This window comes from Phoxinus phoxinus (assembly GCF_949152265.1).
Source record: "Phoxinus phoxinus genome assembly, chromosome: 7".
NCBI lineage: Eukaryota > Metazoa > Chordata > Actinopteri > Cypriniformes > Leuciscidae > Phoxinus > Phoxinus phoxinus.
The window spans coordinates 20,149,849-20,167,307 of record NC_136882.1 but is presented as its reverse complement, the minus strand read 5'-3'; the positions used below and the strand labels follow the sequence as shown (position 1 = coordinate 20,167,307).

The following is a 17,459-nucleotide window of genomic DNA, read 5'->3' as shown; positions in this document are numbered from 1 at the left end:
ATTGTTTCCCTAAAAAAAAAAAAAAACATTCCAGGGATTTTCTAGACATATTCCTGGAAGCAAATACTTCAGCTGAAAACAAAGGTTGAGGGTTCTTTAACTGCCTCGAATAAGTACACGGAAAAAAATAAGTATCCCACAATGATTATCAGCTGCCTGTACAAGAGTAGTCATTAATACATTATCTTATCTTAAAAATAGCGTAGGGCCACAGTGTAATTTTAAATCAATGATCATATTTATTTGATTAATTACAATAGTAAATATTTTAAACATCAGGGTAAATAAACTCTAATAGTTATTTTCTATGGATAATTTAATTATTGTTTTCAGGCACTGTGACCCACACATTATGTACACTTTCACTAAATTGCTTTGGTTCAAAACTAATCTGCCAAGAAAATAAATACTATAATAATACAAAAGTGTCATCGTCAAAAAAAAAAAAAAAAAACATTGCCATGGCAAACACTAATTATTAAAAACACTGGCTGCCATAAAAGAAAAGAAAAAATGCATTTTTTTCTTAACAAGAAATGACCACATCAGCTACTTATATACCATTATCCTGTCAACTTGAAGGATATGAAGTTCTGCCTGTGAGGACCTAATGGCAGCTGAGAGCATAAGGGATCAAACAGCGAGTTAAAAGGTTGTTTGCTCTTGCAGAACCAAACCAGAGCGGAATCCACCGTCAGTGAAGCAGCCTTGATTAAAATCAAAGCAACAGTGTGCAAACAGAAGAGCTAATTGATGAATCAGGTCTGCAACCGTTACTGATTATTTCTATATTTACACACGCACATGTAAAAGACAGAAGAGCTCAAAGCCACCACATCCTTCACTAGGCCCGAGCCAGAACACATTCACACACACGTAACACCTGTCTCGGAGTTTCGCTGTGTAATATAACGATGCATCTCGGCACACTGCAGTGCTCACCGTGTCACAGACTCAGACAGGGAGGAAGTGTGCGAGTGTGAGATTCTCAGGGTTTGATAGCTGCTGGCACGCCGATCAAGCCGCGAGCAGACGATGCTACGTTAGCACCTGTGCTGGCTTCCTGCCCGTGCTTGCAGGTGCTGCGGCGCTCACATGGGAGAGGGTACAGGAAGTATGGGGGGTTTGGGGAGGCTGCGTGGAGGGGCGGTGGACTGGTATCCCGCACATATACAGTACAAACCACTGCTATGATGCATTGCATTCTACCGAAGGGACTCCTGCTGTGCTCCATGCACGTATGGTGTCACTGAAGTCAGTCACAACATCAAAGAATGTCTATGCAACATTTTTCGATGCTCAGAAAGTCCACGCAATTGTTCCACAAATTGGCATGTGTGAAATTATAAGAGAACAGAACGCACTGTACCTCAATCACGGCAGTGAATGTCAAGACACGGAACGGGCACTGCACGACACCTCGCTTTAAAGAGCAACATAACATGAAAAACAGGAAGCTGTCCTCAAAAAGCACTGCTCTCGTCCAATGACGTTTTTGTTTCCTTTACACAAAAGATAATACAATGAAAAGCAAGGGGTTCCAAAACAACTGAATCTATTAGAAATCATTTTCATCACGTATACTGGTTCATCCATGTACTGGACACAAAATTGTTTATATGATTCATAGTTGGAATATTCCTGAAAACATGACATCAGCATATTCTGAATAAACTCAGACATGCTTTTGCTGCTATTCTCTTCTGTGAATACTAGAGACGTTTGATCTAGCAATGCATTTGAACCAACTCATTAATTCCTGTTCATGTCCTTACGATAGCACACAAGAGTCACGAGGCTCTTAAAAATATAGGCCATGTTTTGTTTTGATGTCAGAGTCTCCTCCTTACTCCAAAAATGTGTTTCTTTAATAGCTCCAATAGTTCAGACCTGCATACATCTAATATAAGGCAGAATGACATAACATGTAGTTTGGGAATGCACAGATATAAATGGAAGCTTTCGTTCAGCTTCACAGTATCCCGTCTGTATTGTATATTTTCAAAAGTTTTAGCTGCCCACCCCTCTGGGGTGTTGTGCTATGATTTATCCCAAACTGTGCACTATGAGAGGACACCATGTCCTCCACTAAGACATATCCTGTCCCTATGGAATGAAACTGCGGGCTTAACTGTTCTTGGCATTCCCCCTCCACTATCTGAACAAGGTAAAGGTTGTATATCACCTCAGGGTTTGCATCATATACAGTTAGACGGCTTCTACTTATTTGTGGACAAAGTTCAAGAATTAATTCAGTCCAAAAACAGATATTGTCCTCATGGGAGAGCATCTATCGATGGGGTGAAGAGGTGAAGGGTATTAAGCGAGGTGATATTCAGGTCACAGTGATTGGTGTGTCCACACTGGGTTATTGTAGCACTGTACCGAGTCAGTGCCCATCTGTGCTCCTGTCAGCGCGGTGGGAGCAGGTGCATATGGGACTTATCGTGAGACTGGAGGTGCGTTCGTGTGAAAGTCCACATAAGTGCGTGAGTGAATTGTGTGAATACTGTCTGAATGTGTGCATGTGTGAGGTGAATGGAGAGGTGGGCCCTGTTTTCCTTCTAACTTTAAGACTGGCCAGGTGTCACTCAGCACGGCCATTCATTATGGTGGTAACCTGGTCCGATTCTGGCACCCAAACACTTCCTGTCACTGATACTTCCCCTGACCTTCAGTCCGTGCCAGTGCTATAGACACAAATACACACATATGCACATGCACACACACACAGACTGAGAGGCTCTAAAATAAACACTATTATCACATAGATAAGGTTGAACGATTGAATATATCTCTTAAACGGTTGTTTGTTTAGCTATTAAACCAGCGTAAGCCCTTCACAGCCAAATCACAGCCATATTACACATATTTACACTTATCGGATAATATGAGTTTCCTAGTTAAAAATGCTGTCCCAGTGCAAAACTGACTGAAGTCACTGGAGTTGAAGGTGTGCATGATAAAAACATGATGGCAGCGGCCAGCGGGACAGTTTTTCAAGCACCCCATCCACGGGGAGGGGGATAGGATCACACAGATAAGTTGTTGATGTCAAGAGAGGCGATTCGATTTCAACTCCCAGGCCTGGAGATACATGGAGAGACGTCCTTAATGGCTGCTGACATGGTGTCTTTGCTGTCCTTAATTCCTCCTGAGGATTCTTTCCAGGGTGAATTGGATACACAGCAGGATTGCAATGCCATTTGCATGCTAAGATGTCTCAGAAATCAGATTCACATGGATGTAAAGCACTACCGTCCTCTATCAGTTGGTGCTAGTTGGGGCGAAGGTTCATGCAAAGTCTATCATACCTGAAAGCATTTCTATTCATCTCAATGGTAGTTGCTAGACTAGTGCAGGTTCCTCCTGAAGTATCTTTGTTCAAATCATTTTATTGGGCCAATGACCTGAACTGCAATTGCATGTGACCATTCAATGGAATTGGAGGAAAATCATGAAGAAGCTGATTGGCTAATGACACAAGAACACACACAACCCCAAACATTTCACTGATGACTATCCTAAACCCTTTTGCACAATAGGCTAATATGAATAACATTCTTAAAAACAAAACAAATTTGAGTACGGTAGTAACTTTTATTGTTTGATCATTGGACTTTGCACAAGTCCCACATGTGATTTCTTTCTCACACTTTCCGCACACTTCCCTCCCACATACACACTCAGCGATTCAAATCCCGTCCTGTGCCACACTAAGTTTCAAGTACACTGTAAAAAAAATTGCTGCGATTATTTAGCACAACTTAAAATCCAACATTGTTTCAACTTTAAAAAGTATGTGTTCAAGCTTGATTTAAAATATTAAGTTTAGTTAACTTAAGTTTAGTTTGGTTAAGTTGGATATTTAAGTTATCTCAACAAATTTTAACTAATCGCAGCCACATTTTTTACAGTGTAGATAGGTCCCTCAAAGTGGACCCTTAAATAGAAATATGTATGTACTTAATATAAATACCCTGAAATTGTACTTTTGATATACTAAATTGATACATACAACTAATTATGTACTCAATGCACGTTTAGTTATCCGGAAATAGTGCTGAAGTTCCACTAAAGATTTACTTAAGTATATCTGACTGAGCTAAAGTGGAACTATTGCAAGTATACTTTAGGTACACTTTAAATATCTTGCAGTTAAAGACTGATATTATACATATCATACTATTCTTACTATAGTGATATTAAAACACATTTTAGGCTTAATATTATTAAGAAATGTGCAATAAACTACAAATAAACTTTAGTTATCATATGTATATCAGTAAGTCTTAAGCGAACTTTGAAGAATCCATTTGCATTATATGGACTAATTTTTCTAAATATCTCCATTTGTGTTCCACAGAAGAAAGAAAGTCATATACTTCTGGGACAGCATAAGGACGATGATTTTTGATGATTTGATGATGATTTTAAATTTTTGGGTGAACTATCCTTTTAAAGGGGTGGTAAAGTATGATTTCACTTTTCTAACTTTAGTTAGTGTGAAATATTGCTGTTTGAGCATAAACAACATCTGCAAAGTTACAACGCTCAAAGTTCAAAGGAAGATATTTGCTTTTAAAGAAAAGGACTACAACAAACGGCTGGTAAGGGACTACACGATATTCCTCCGGGGTTAGTGACATCAGCAAGCCTAAAATGTAGATAAGCCCCGCCCCCGGGAACACACAGTCCATGTTGAGAAGAGAAAAAGTTGTTGTATAAGAGTACATTTGTGAGTCAGCTCAAACTTTAGCATCCATATTTCACATGCAATAGAAAGTCACTCTGTGTGCATCTCACAACAGTTCCTATACGAGCGATTTATAGATTACCATGACAGAATATCCTAATTGAAGATAGTTAACTCCACATCAGCAACATAAATTCATCAACTAACCATTCAGAGACGTCGTGTTGCATTCTACGTGTTGTCACTTCTTCTTGAGTCTCTCCATATTTGTCTGACTCTGTTTTAACATTAAAGACAGAACAGTTTCTGTCATTTTAGTGTGTCTGTGTGAGGTAATTGCAGCTGCTAACACACATTAGCTCTTGAAACCCCGCCCTCTGCAGCAGCTCATTTGCATTTAAAGGGCTAGGCACTAAACGGTGCATTTTTGCAAACCCTCAAAAAGTGACCACTTTAACATGCTATATAAAAATATCTGTGGGGTATTTTGTGCTAAAACTTCACACACACACTCTGGGGACATCAGAGATTTATTTGACATCTTGTGAAAATGGCATTTTACCACCCCTTTTAACATTTGTTTTCTTTCCACATGGCTATTAAGGCTGGTTCACACGGCAGGATAATTAGGGCGATTTTAGCCCCGATTCAACCCTTCCGACAATCTTAAGGATGCTCCGATTATCGTAAAATAATCTGATCAGATATTCCTGCCGTGTGTGGTGTGTTAAGACTGCTCTCGTCTGCTCTGAAGGACGTCGGGACCGCTCTGATCTCAAATCGGTGATATCCAACATGTTGGATTTTTTTGGCCCGATTTCTCCTCGTGTGTGGTGTCCCCTGGGGACAAACGAGCACACAGCCTGTGGACTGTGGCGTGTAGCCAATCAGAAAGTGAGGTGACGAGACGGCGAGGAAGCACCGGGAAACAAAATCAAAACAGCCAGTGGCATGGAGCACCAGAAAGTCCGGTGGACGTCGGAGATGGAGGATAAAGTTTTTTTTTTTTTTTTCGGTTAAAAACAAACTACAAACTATCGCCACTGCATCCTTTTCGTCCGCCATGATGGTTTGCTCTGAAGTCACGTTTGGTCTCGAGGGATTTTGCGAGATTTCCCGTCAGACCTGGGAATGCCTGGGAGTCAAATCGGTTCGTGTGTGATGTGTTGATTTTGCCGTGAGGTTGCGCACCACACACTGTACGACCAAAACTGTTAGACCCGTGATTTTTTATCGCCATGTGTGGGGTCTGTCAGGTTTGGAAAATCGGCCGACAATTTTTAAATCGCCCCGTGTGAACCAGGCATTAGTTTAGCTAAATGGGAAAATGAGCTCTGTCACAAATGATGAAATACACAATCCTGGTGATAACGGCCTGAAAACCACAAACGCCATGGATCGACACCCAAGCGTCTACAGTCGACACAACCTTCATGGATATTGACTGGAAAATGTTGAAGGCTGAAGAAGCATTACTAATGATTACATCAGGGCATGAGTCACGGCACTGCTTTACTCAGGTGTCAGTGGCGCCCAATGTGGAGCCATCTGTCCTGTCCTCCTGGACTCCCAGCACCCTGTCCCTCTGCTCCAGTGCCATGCCACATTGCACCAAACACCACAGTATCGTGATTTCACTTTCAGACACAAACGGCCCCCTACAATACTGCCTGCAAGAAAGAAAGTCATGCAGGTTTGCAATGACATGAGTAAATGATGATAAATGTTCATTAGTGAACTACTTCTTCAACCTACAGTCTTACTTATAGTTGTCTCAGTATTTAAAAATCCAAATATGACACACTACAGTTTAAAAGAAAAATTCTAACTCACAAGTCTGTTTTTTATATTTTATTGATGTCTTGTGAGAACTAACTTCAGTGCCAAGCCACACAAGGACCCACATGGCACAGTCAGTCCACCCCCATCACAAGACTCAGGGTTCACAGTATAGGCCATTGTCCATTCATAGTCAGCACTCCTTCATGTTACCAGCCTCTTCAAACCACCACACTGTATCATCAGATGGTCTGACACTAGGGCTGTGCAATTAATCGTGGTTGTTTATTTTCGATTTTGGCTTCCAACGATTATGAAAACAAGATAATCGGCGTAAAACGATTATTGTGCTGCTGCCGCAGTCCTTCCCTTCACAGCGGTGCACTTTCGTTTCTCCCTAAAAGCCCAAACTTGACATCCCAATCAGCCAAATCAAAGTGTTGTAAAATGCAGTCTAATGTTGCTAAACTTTGGGACGTGTTTGATATTAAGTAAGGGATAATGTAGAGCGAGGTGGTTGTTATAGCGAATACAACCCCGACAGGCTGATCGGGACTCCGACGCGAAGCGGAGGGGTCTTGAATCAGCCTGAAGGAAGGGGTTGTATTCGCTATAACAACCGCCTCGCTCTACATGATCCCGCTTATTACATGGCTACCTACCAAATAAATTAATAATTTGACACAAAATATTGATTTAAACAGGGGTGTATTGATTTAAAAACGATTGTATTGCTTCCGCTAAAGAACACCGTGTCCATGGCAACGCTCTGTTTTTCATGGCAATGGTGTGTTATCCTTAGTAGCGGTCTGTTATCAAGAAATAACAGACCGCATTCTACCGCATTCTACATTAGAATTCAACCAAGCCATGTAATAAACAGTGTTATTTAAAACATATTAAGACGCAAAAGAGATACTGTTCCCAAGGGGTCCTCCTGTGCGTACGCATAAGGAAAGAATACCGTGGTCTTCAGATACGCGGCTAAATGGTCAAATAGCCTACACACAAATAAGTCGAAATGCCGTTTTGGTAAGTATCCTCGTAAACAGTCGGTTGCGTCTTAACTGAATGTAAACACTGAGAAAAAGCGCGTGTGTAACAGTATATTGGATCCCTGCATTAGCTCTTAAAGTGACAGTAGCCTAAACAATCTGCAGCAGTTATTATTGTTAATCAAATAACAAAAGACAAAGATAAAATCACTCACTGCTCTTGAATGAATCAACCGTTTTTAGTTTTAATAAGGATTGGTCAATATTTATTGTATACAGCAGTGTTATTTTACATTTGATTACTTTATTCAATTTCTGTTGTAGGGTATTACTTATCTGAATTAGCCTAGAAATCTAGACGCACCATAGAGACAGCAAAATGTATTTTGCAGCCAGGGCAGTCTAGCAACTCTCCATAGACCTTCTAGCTGCAAAAACCTAAATTGGGTCAGGCCAATCATGTCGTATATAGAGTAGGCGGGGGCGGGCTTAACATATGACGACAGAGTTGCGACGGCTGCCACTTAAAAACAAAGAATGGCGGCTGCGGATGGAGACAAGCGGTCTTTCGAATCGGCTTTGACCGCGACTCTGGAGGACTTGTTCGGAGTTTTGCTGGACTGGATATTTGCCGCTCTGACTACGTCACCTTCTTCATTGCTCTGGTTGGTTGTAGCGCTATGCTATTGCGTGCAGAGGGATTTTGAGAGACAACCGTTTATCCCGCCTCTCGGATTAAGCCGCGTCTATGGAGAGTTGCCAGACTAAACATCTTGATATAAGTCTGGCTTGCCAGGCTATATCTGAATACCACTGTTAGTACATCTTCCAGAAAAACCTAAAGCACTAATTATTTAATTTGTATTTTTGTTCTGTTGTATTTTTTTCCGGTTTTGTTGGTCATTTAGGTTATTTTTTTTTATTGTATTGCTGACTGTTTACTTGTCTTATGTAACTTTTTTCAGGAATTTTACTTACATTAATGAACCTAGTATTAGTTTTTGCTGAAGTATTGATATTTGTGAAATTTCACTGACATTTAAAATGATTAATATCATGAAATAATACTTTTATCATATCGCCCACCAATAATTGTGATTATGATATTTGCCATAATTGAGCAGCCCAATCTGACAAAAACCTGACCAAATTAACTTGGCAAAATTAAAAAACTGCCTCTTTACGGTGCAGCTGTATTATAATAATTTAATTAATAATTTAATTTTTTAAGAGTATATTATTTAATACCAATCATTGAACTTTTTCTATACATTAAAGAATCCTGAAAAAGGGTGACACTGACAAATCGTTTCCCCCCCATCACAGAAATACATTATATTTTAAAATATCTAAAATTAGAAAATAATTATATATAATTTTTTTCATTATACAGTTTGTACTGTATTTTATATTTGAAAAATGCTGCACTGTATACTGTGCAAAAATCTTAGGCACATCAGTATTTTCACACACATAAAAATGGTTTTAAGCCAGTTATTTATATATTTTGCTGTAGAATGTAAGTAGGAAATATCAGTTTACATTTCCAAACATTCCTTTTGCCATTCCTTTAGTTGTAATAATCCAGTGAGATTTGTGTATGCACAAGGAGTCTGACAACAGCCGGTATGATCCACACAGAAATCTGATCTCCCCATCATCGAGTCTGTCTGTGATTACATGAAGAAACAGAAAAAACTGAGACAGACTAAATCCAGAAGAACTGTGGCAACATTTCCAAGACGCTTGAAGAAACCTTCCTGTAAAGCTACCTGAAAAACTATGTGCAAGTCTACCTGAACAAAAGCTATCTTAAACACCAAATATTGATTTGATTTAGTTAATAGAAGTTAACTGATAAATACAATCTATTTATGACAATAATCCTCACTTTACAGCATTTTTACACAAGTGTCTAAAACTTTTCACAGTACTGTAGCTTTGCAGGTCGGTTTCTTCAAGCGTCTTGGAGACACGTTTTTTTCATGTAATCACAGACAGATTTGATGATGGTGAGATCAGATCTCTGTTTGGATTATACCGGCTCTTTGTCAGAGTCCTTCTGCATATAAAAATATCACTGGATTATTACAATTAATACAAAAAGGAGTGTTTAGAAATGTAAGCTGATATTTCCTATACTGACACAAGCAAAATATATAAATAACTGTGAAAATGCTAACGTGCTTAATACTTTTGCACAGTACTGTATATATATATATATATATATATATATATATATATTTGAAGTTACATGAAGTACTGGTTTGTTAAGTATTATATAATATGTCATTCATGATTTTTTATTTCTCATAGAGCTAGAGTGCTACATTTATCATTTGCACACTTCAACAATTTCTCAAGGCTTCAACAACAATAACTCCTATGTGGTTCGTGTCGTTGGCTGATGAGCACACAGTCTGTACGGGAGACAGTGGGACACTGAGCTGAGTTACATAACAGCCCTGAAGTGGCGCATTCCTTCGTACTTGTTTTCATGCCACCTTGCGTAAAGCCTGCATGTACCTCCTGCCACTCTTCACACCCATTTCAAGCAGGTCAGGTGGCCCGTTTCAGGTCGCGTCACTATTTCTGGCCATTCTAAATGTGGCCTGACTACTTGGCACATTTCAGCGAGATAAAACAGCAATCATCCAACACACCTGGGATTCGGCTGATTATAATAGAATGTTGGACATTTTTCAGAAATGAAAGCAGACTTACTATTTATAGCGACAGGTTCTAAAAACAGGACAGAAATAAATCATTAGCTAAACAAGGGGAGGAAGACAGGCTCACGGAGACCCACCTGGTCCCAGTGTGGCCAGACTGTGCCAGCGAAAGAACAGAAATTCATCCTTATCTGTATAAAACCTCTTGGCATTCATTCCTGCATCAAATTTTATTTTGATCTCAGTTAGTTATTCCTTTCACTGTATAATTGTGGAAGGTTCAGTAAGTCAGTAACTTCTTACAGTAACAAAAAGTGACCATCTATCCACCTGGCAAAACCACTTAAAAAAAAAAAAAAAAATCACTTATTCATTTGTTATATAATCTGGTTTCTAAAAAGAAGTAGAAAAATATTGCATAAGTAGTTTGTGAAAGACATTTAACTGCCATGTTAATAAATGCTTGATGATAGCAACAACATGGGATATAACATTTGAACAGAAGAGGGTTGCTAAGCAACTGTGTGTGAGAAGGAGAATTCTGTCCAATGATACACGAGTCACAGGCATGAAACTGCTTCAGACGCAGTAAATCACATCAGCAAAGTTTGAGCATGTTGTCGTTCCTCTGACAACGATATTTAATTCTAATGCTACATGAGAAAACAACGTTTAATTAATCACAAATTACTTTTAGCCCCAGGCTTTGGTAAAAATACACACTCATAATAGGGAGTGAGAGATTTTGACTGATGAATGAGTGTGGTTAGAAAGACAGGAGGAGGTTTCTGCAAAACATCTGATATAACAGCACTTTCAGGAGTTCTGATACTATAATGTTGAGTCTCTTTGAGCTGCAAGCATTTGTGAAAAAACTGTAGTAAATTCTCACCACTCCGATGGAAAAGTAGTTGTTCACTATGCTGTAGGGTACAGGATCTCCCTTCTCCTCCTTATCTTCAGGGACAATGTCGATGTTCCAGCGGTCAAGCATCAACTCGGTGCTGTGCTCAATATCCCTGAGGAACTTAACCAGACTGCCTCCTTCATAGCCTGTCAATCACAACACAGACACTGCGTGAACCTAAATAACACAAAGGGTTAATTATAAAGACTTGAATTAGCCACATTAGAGCTGGACGATTAATCGTTAAAAGATTGTGATCTCCATTATTGCTAAATGACAATGATTCTCCTATGTCTATTAATCCACACCGGAATCTGTGTTCGCGCTGCCGCTGATCCAGAGAGAGCAGTTGTCATGTACAGGTATTAAACCGCTTTGCAAAGAGTCTTTTCAACCACACAGTATCATTATTTCTGTGTTATAAATATTCATATTATCACAGAAGAACTGGGATAAATGTTTATAGTTCGGTTATAAACACTGATGTCTACGAAAGTGATCAAAATCGTGGGAGAATCGTGATCTTTGTTTGAAACAAAAAAATCGTGACATGAAGAAATGTACAAAAGCTCATTTTTATCTATAAACAAGAGTGTGCAAGAGTCCATGCATAGAAAAGAAGAATCAAACAAGCACGATTCAACTTTTGTTCTACTCATGATGACAATGGAAGACTTGCATTATCGCAATTCCAAGGTTAACACAGCTTAATTAAAAAACTCAACACAGCAAGATCAGATGATTAAACTTGCCAAAGTAACACAATGTTGTGAAGGTATAAAGCTATCTCTATCTCTCCAACTCTGATAGACCAGAAGTCATTATCCCAACAGTTAATGGGCCCCTTTGACTTCCACAGTATTTTCTTTTCCATACTATGGAAGTCAATGAAGCCCATCAAATGTTTGATTATTCGTCAAAACATCATCTTTTGTGTTTAGCAGAAGAAAGAAATTTATACAGGTTTGAAAAAACTTAAGGGTGAGTCAATGATGACCGGTTTTTCTTTTTGGGTGATCCCTTTAAATAGAGTCCATTTCACAAAGAAACTGATCGTATGACTTAAGAAGATTTGGAATACGAGTCGTATAGACCACTTTTATTATACATTTATGGTGCTTTAGGTCCATTTAGAAGGTCCATTCATTGTAATTGCATGCAAAAAGAGCAACTAATACATTCTAATTGTGTTGAGAAATTAGAACATGAGGATGAGTAAATAAATATACATATTTTTTAAAAGTATCTATTAATTATATCACCAAGGGGTTGAACACCACGACCTGAGAAGATTTGTTCAGTGCTTGGCAACCCTTCTAACTGACATGAAGGGATCCTTCGAGAGGATACCTGAGGTGAATGAACTGCAATTACTTCCCAATTGTAATAGGAAGGATACAGAGGCTTCTTGTTACATCACGATCATAGAGGGGCCATCTCTTAATGAGGCCATCATGCTGTGAGCCATGTGGGGATATTGACTCCCGACTGGCAACCCAAGGAGCAAAATATAACATGTGTGAAGACACCCAGGTGCTCACTCTGCCTTTCTGGACCAGTCATGCAGACACTTCCAGTCATACGTTACACGAACATACGCTCACATGGCACCTCTTCACTGACTACAGGTGATACACCTTTCAAAGTCAATCAACTCACATGGAGAGAAAAAACAGCCTACCAGCCAAAATACATTTAAGAATACATTCATGCAAAACCTTACCCGCTGGAATAAACCGCACACATGCACACACAGGAAACACTGATACGAGGGCAATTAATTCAGCAGCCTCTACAAGGCCATCCACACCTGTCTTACAAGCAGACGCAGGCTCACTGATGCATATCATTCCATCATAACCTACTGAATAAATACCAAATATCGAAACAAGTAGACATGCAATCACACGGGAATGTATTAGTGCAGGCAAGTGATTGGAAAGTCTATATACTGTATACTCAAAGCACAGTTTATTAATCTCTTGTTAGAAATGACTGTAACTAAATTTATTTGTTAACAATTGTTAACAGTGTTGCAATTGTTAACTAAAATTAAAATTATAAATGTTTTTCGGTAACTAAAACTGAAATAAAATGAAACATACATGTTAATAGAGAAACTTAAACTTAAAAACCTTAAACGAAAATTAGAAATGTTGCATTGGCAATTTTTTGTTTAAATAAACAAGTTTAAGTAGTACAATTCTTAAAACTAAATCTGAAATAAAAATAAAGCTAAACAGAAATAATATAAAAAAAATAATAATAAAAATGACAAAATACATCAAACTAAAACTGAAATTAAAATGAAAATGAAAAAAAAAAGCTAATTCAAATTATTAACAATATAATACAATATAAAACAATATAATAGTACATGCTTCTAAAATAGCACAGCCTCTTTAAGGGAAAGTTTTCACAAAAATAAAAATCCTGCTATTTATTATTTATTCAACCTCATGTTCCAAACCTTCTTGTGGATTCTATGGGAAAAATAATGTACTGGATACTACAATGAATAAGGAATGTTCAAAAGTTTTAAAGCAACATAAAAACAAGTCAAGCGCTATATTCTTAATCTTCAGAAGCCATATGACAGCTTTATGGGATGAACAGAGCAATACGAGTCAGTATTCACTGATAATGTTGACATCCACCGTCTTCTAGACTAGAGAGCTCATGAAGTAATGATGTCCGGTTTGTAAACAAATGGTTATTTTGGGTTGGATCTTTTTAATGAATGAATTTATTAGGTTGACAAAACTGGCCTGAATGAGTTGTTTTTAAATCTGACTGATCTGTCAATCCCACTAACACACTGGTCTGTTAGTAGTAGCACACAGACTATTTTTGTGGTGTCAGCACATTATTCAAAAGTTCTTCTTTTGTGCTGATACATGATGACAGAATTTTGATCTTTGGTTGAACTAGCCCTTTAAGTGTACACTCAACTGGCTTAACTAACTGGGCAAGTGCTTGTCGCGGTCATCTGTGTGATGAAGATCACAGAAGGAAAATCCTGAAAGCAAGTGTGGTCTCAACAAATCCTGCTATCTCATTCATGTGACTGGAGCATTCAATGAACTATGATGAAGTTTGATTATTACAGTCTGACCTTCTGTTCAGGGTTGAGTGTGGAAATGTTTAAAAGTTTTAAAATCCTTTTGAAGGGTTTATACAGGATTGCATTTAGATTCAAAGAATTCAAAGCCTAATCTCAACTCGAGTGGTTCTGTGAAGGAAAGCCCTTTAAGTTTCATTTCAAAGGCCTTAAGTAAATTCCCTGCAACTTTTGGACAGTCTCTAGTTTTTTCCTCACCTCCACCCCAGCGCAGGCAGCGAGCGAGGTCATTCCCAGTCCCCAGCGGCAGGATCGCAACAGGAGGATGCCGGGAAAAACTGGCCTTATCTGTTGAGGAACAAAGAGAGCTGTTAAAGCTGCTGCATTTTTAACTAGTACATCAAATATGATTTTATTTAATGGATTTGCACGCATGTACACTACCACTTAAAATTTAAGTTTTTGTGTTTTATGCTCATCAAGGCTTCACTTATTTGATCAAAATACAGTAAAAATGTATCTAAGGATTTATAGATGAATAGAAAGTTCAAAGGATCTGCATTTATTTCAAATATAAATCTTTTGTAACATTACAGTATAAATGCATTCACTGTTACAATTTAATGCATCCTGGCTGAATCAAAGTATTAGTTTTTTTTTAAATAAAAATCTTACTGACTCATTTTGACTAGTAGGCTAAATTACATTAATATGGAACAATATGTTATTATTGGCCAGGCTTTAAAAATTACACTTTTTTAAACAATATGTAACAAGTAGAGGTGTGCATCTTAACTTGCCTCACAATCAATTACGATTCAGAGGGTAACAATTCGGTTATAAATCGATTCCAGAGGCATCACGATGGATCTTTACCTCCAATTCTTTCTTTAATAATAATTACTATATTATGCGCCACTAAAGAGAACTAAATTCGGGATTGCAGGCGGCTTTCTGTGCGCTCACTTCGGGTGTGTGTCAGTCAGCGGGAGTAACGCATTGAAATCCATTCATAACGGTTTAACATCAAGCACGCCCTGCACTTTATTTTCACACTCATGCATGTTCTGTTCATGAAAACTGAGATGCAAGTGCTTTATTTATATATAATAAGAGTAGCCTACTTTACAATAAAACAGCGCATTTATTATAGGCCTATTTTTATTTTTATGCATCGATGCAGAATCGTTCACATCAGCATCGCAATGCATCGTAAAAACAATTATATTCCACAGCTCTAGTAACAAGGCCTAGAAAAATACCATGCACTAACATTGAAGTTAGGTATACAGCACTGGATAATGTCTTCTTCATTCATCCATGTGTATCATCCCCATGTAATATCCTTACAATAATTCACACATTAGATTTGTTTGTTTCTCTTGTTATGAGACACACAGAACAGTGTGTGCTATCCGCAGAAGAGAGTCAATGATGACCTGCATCTTTCTGTCCTCACGCTGATGGTCCCTGTGTGGCTCATTGCTTTGTGCAAAGGGGCCGCGGGGACGTTGTTTTTGGTGCTGGTCCGTATGGTGCGATGTACTGCCTAACCGCAGGGGCTCTCTGAGTAATCGTCAGCAGCAGACATTTTATAATACCAGTCAAACTCGTGTGGGTGAACAACAAGCAAGGACTGATCGCAGAGCGGCTCTCATTCAAAAGCTGCTCCTAAATCATCACTTTAGGGCAGTTAGAAGGACAATCTCCCACGTGTGTCCCTGTCAGCCTCAATTTGCCAGCCTAAAGATTCTCTAAAGCGATGAAGAGCACATCGCTTCTGATCTGAGTTAGGGTTTCAGTACCATCAGCCAATTGCAATTTCAAGCCAAAGGTTTGGAGACCAAGCTGATTCTAAATCAGCACTTAGCGGCGATATCTACCACCGCCCACACAAGGTTCCTCTCCAGCGCTCATCCATTAACATCAATACGGCTGTTAGGAGGGGGAAAGACAGGCCATTATATCTCCACTGTTATCCTGCATTCACTCATATGAAAGAGGTCACAGATGAGTCAATGCTCTTCCTAGAAACAATGATTTGTCTTTCTGATCTTTCTGATGGTTAAACGTCATGATTATATGTGCCTTAAATAAGAGCCAGTCTTGTGTCAAGTACCGCATGGAAGGACGTCCTAATGTTCAAATGTTTGTAGCTGAGTTGGTCGACATGCTTTATTGATATCCCAGGGGAAATGCAGATGCAATATAGCAGCACATTTTAAGGGCAATCAAATCACCTTTATTTATAAAGCGCTTTATACAATACAGATTGTTTCAAACAGTAATGAAGAGGAAATGACAGAATCAATGATGCAAACGTTATCAAATAAAAGTCAAATTCTGCTGTAAAGCAGCTCCAAAAAGACAATGGTGATATTTGGGTCAGTTCAATTCAGTTCAAATACAGTGTAAAGTTCATCAATTAAAGTGTAACAAACTTATTGTGTTTAGACTGAGAAATGTACTTTTATTTGTCAGCAGTTTTTTGTGGAGGTTCATGGTAATCCAGTTTGAAATGTTGACTACAAACACAAGCTTTTTTCAGGTTTTCTGTCACGGTGTTCTCTCCATATTTACGATTCTTTGCAGCATTTAGCCACTGCGATGAATACTTCACTGGAAATTTCACTTCACTTTGAATCCTTGCACATGGGAACAATACAAGTCGACACCATTATGACTAAAAGTTTGCTAAGGAGTATTTCCTACTAAAACAAGGCGGTATTTGACTCTGGTCAAGCATGGCAGACTGGTGGGACTGGCCTTGGTCGGCAACATGCCTAGTGCATAATGGGTGTTGACCCTATTTGGCAAAAGGAAAGACAACAGCCTTTTTTCTCTGCTTTCTCTAGTCAGTAGCACCAATTTAAAAAAAAAATCACCTTTCTACTGTATAGGGAGCCAAGGTTTATTTCAAGCCGTTTTTAAATCCAAACTGCACGATAATACAAAGCTCCTCAAATGAAAGCTTTTCTTTGGTCCCATCATCAAAGACTAATCTTGAAAGATAAAAGTGATATTTAGTAAACCAGAAATCACTTTATTTTCTCTACAGAACAGCTGAAATGCTGTCAGTGTAAAGTCCCAATGCAAGCTTACTGTTGTGTACATGTACAGTGTTACTGCTACATTAGTCAGATGGTCTATTAAGTCCATGTAACCATGTTAATTATTACAGCTCTGGAAAGCACTAATGATGCGTACTCACCAATGCAGTCCAAAATCCACCCCACTGATCCATCGCCTCCACAGGCCAGCACACGGAAATCAGGCACGTCTCGAAAAAAGTTGAGCCTGGGAGACATAAAAACAATGAGAATGATCAGCATTCCCCAGTGGCTATTCA

General features: G+C 38.7%; 1 protein-coding gene across 4 annotated transcripts in view; it reads right to left on the bottom strand.

The window, feature by feature from the left end:
• The window catches only part of dgkg (diacylglycerol kinase, gamma), a 113,648-nt gene that overhangs the window by 32,910 nt on the left and 63,279 nt on the right, over positions 1–17,459 (bottom strand). For all 4 annotated transcript variants that reach the window (XM_079618112.1, XM_079618110.1, XM_079618113.1 and 1 more), the window contains 3 exons: positions 17,322–17,407; positions 14,369–14,458; positions 11,035–11,195 (listed from right to left, as the gene is read on the bottom strand). In XM_079618112.1, the coding sequence (XP_079474238.1) occupies positions 11,035–11,195; positions 14,369–14,458; positions 17,322–17,407 (337 nt within the window). The remainder of the gene's footprint in view (positions 1–11,034; positions 11,196–14,368; positions 14,459–17,321; positions 17,408–17,459) is intronic.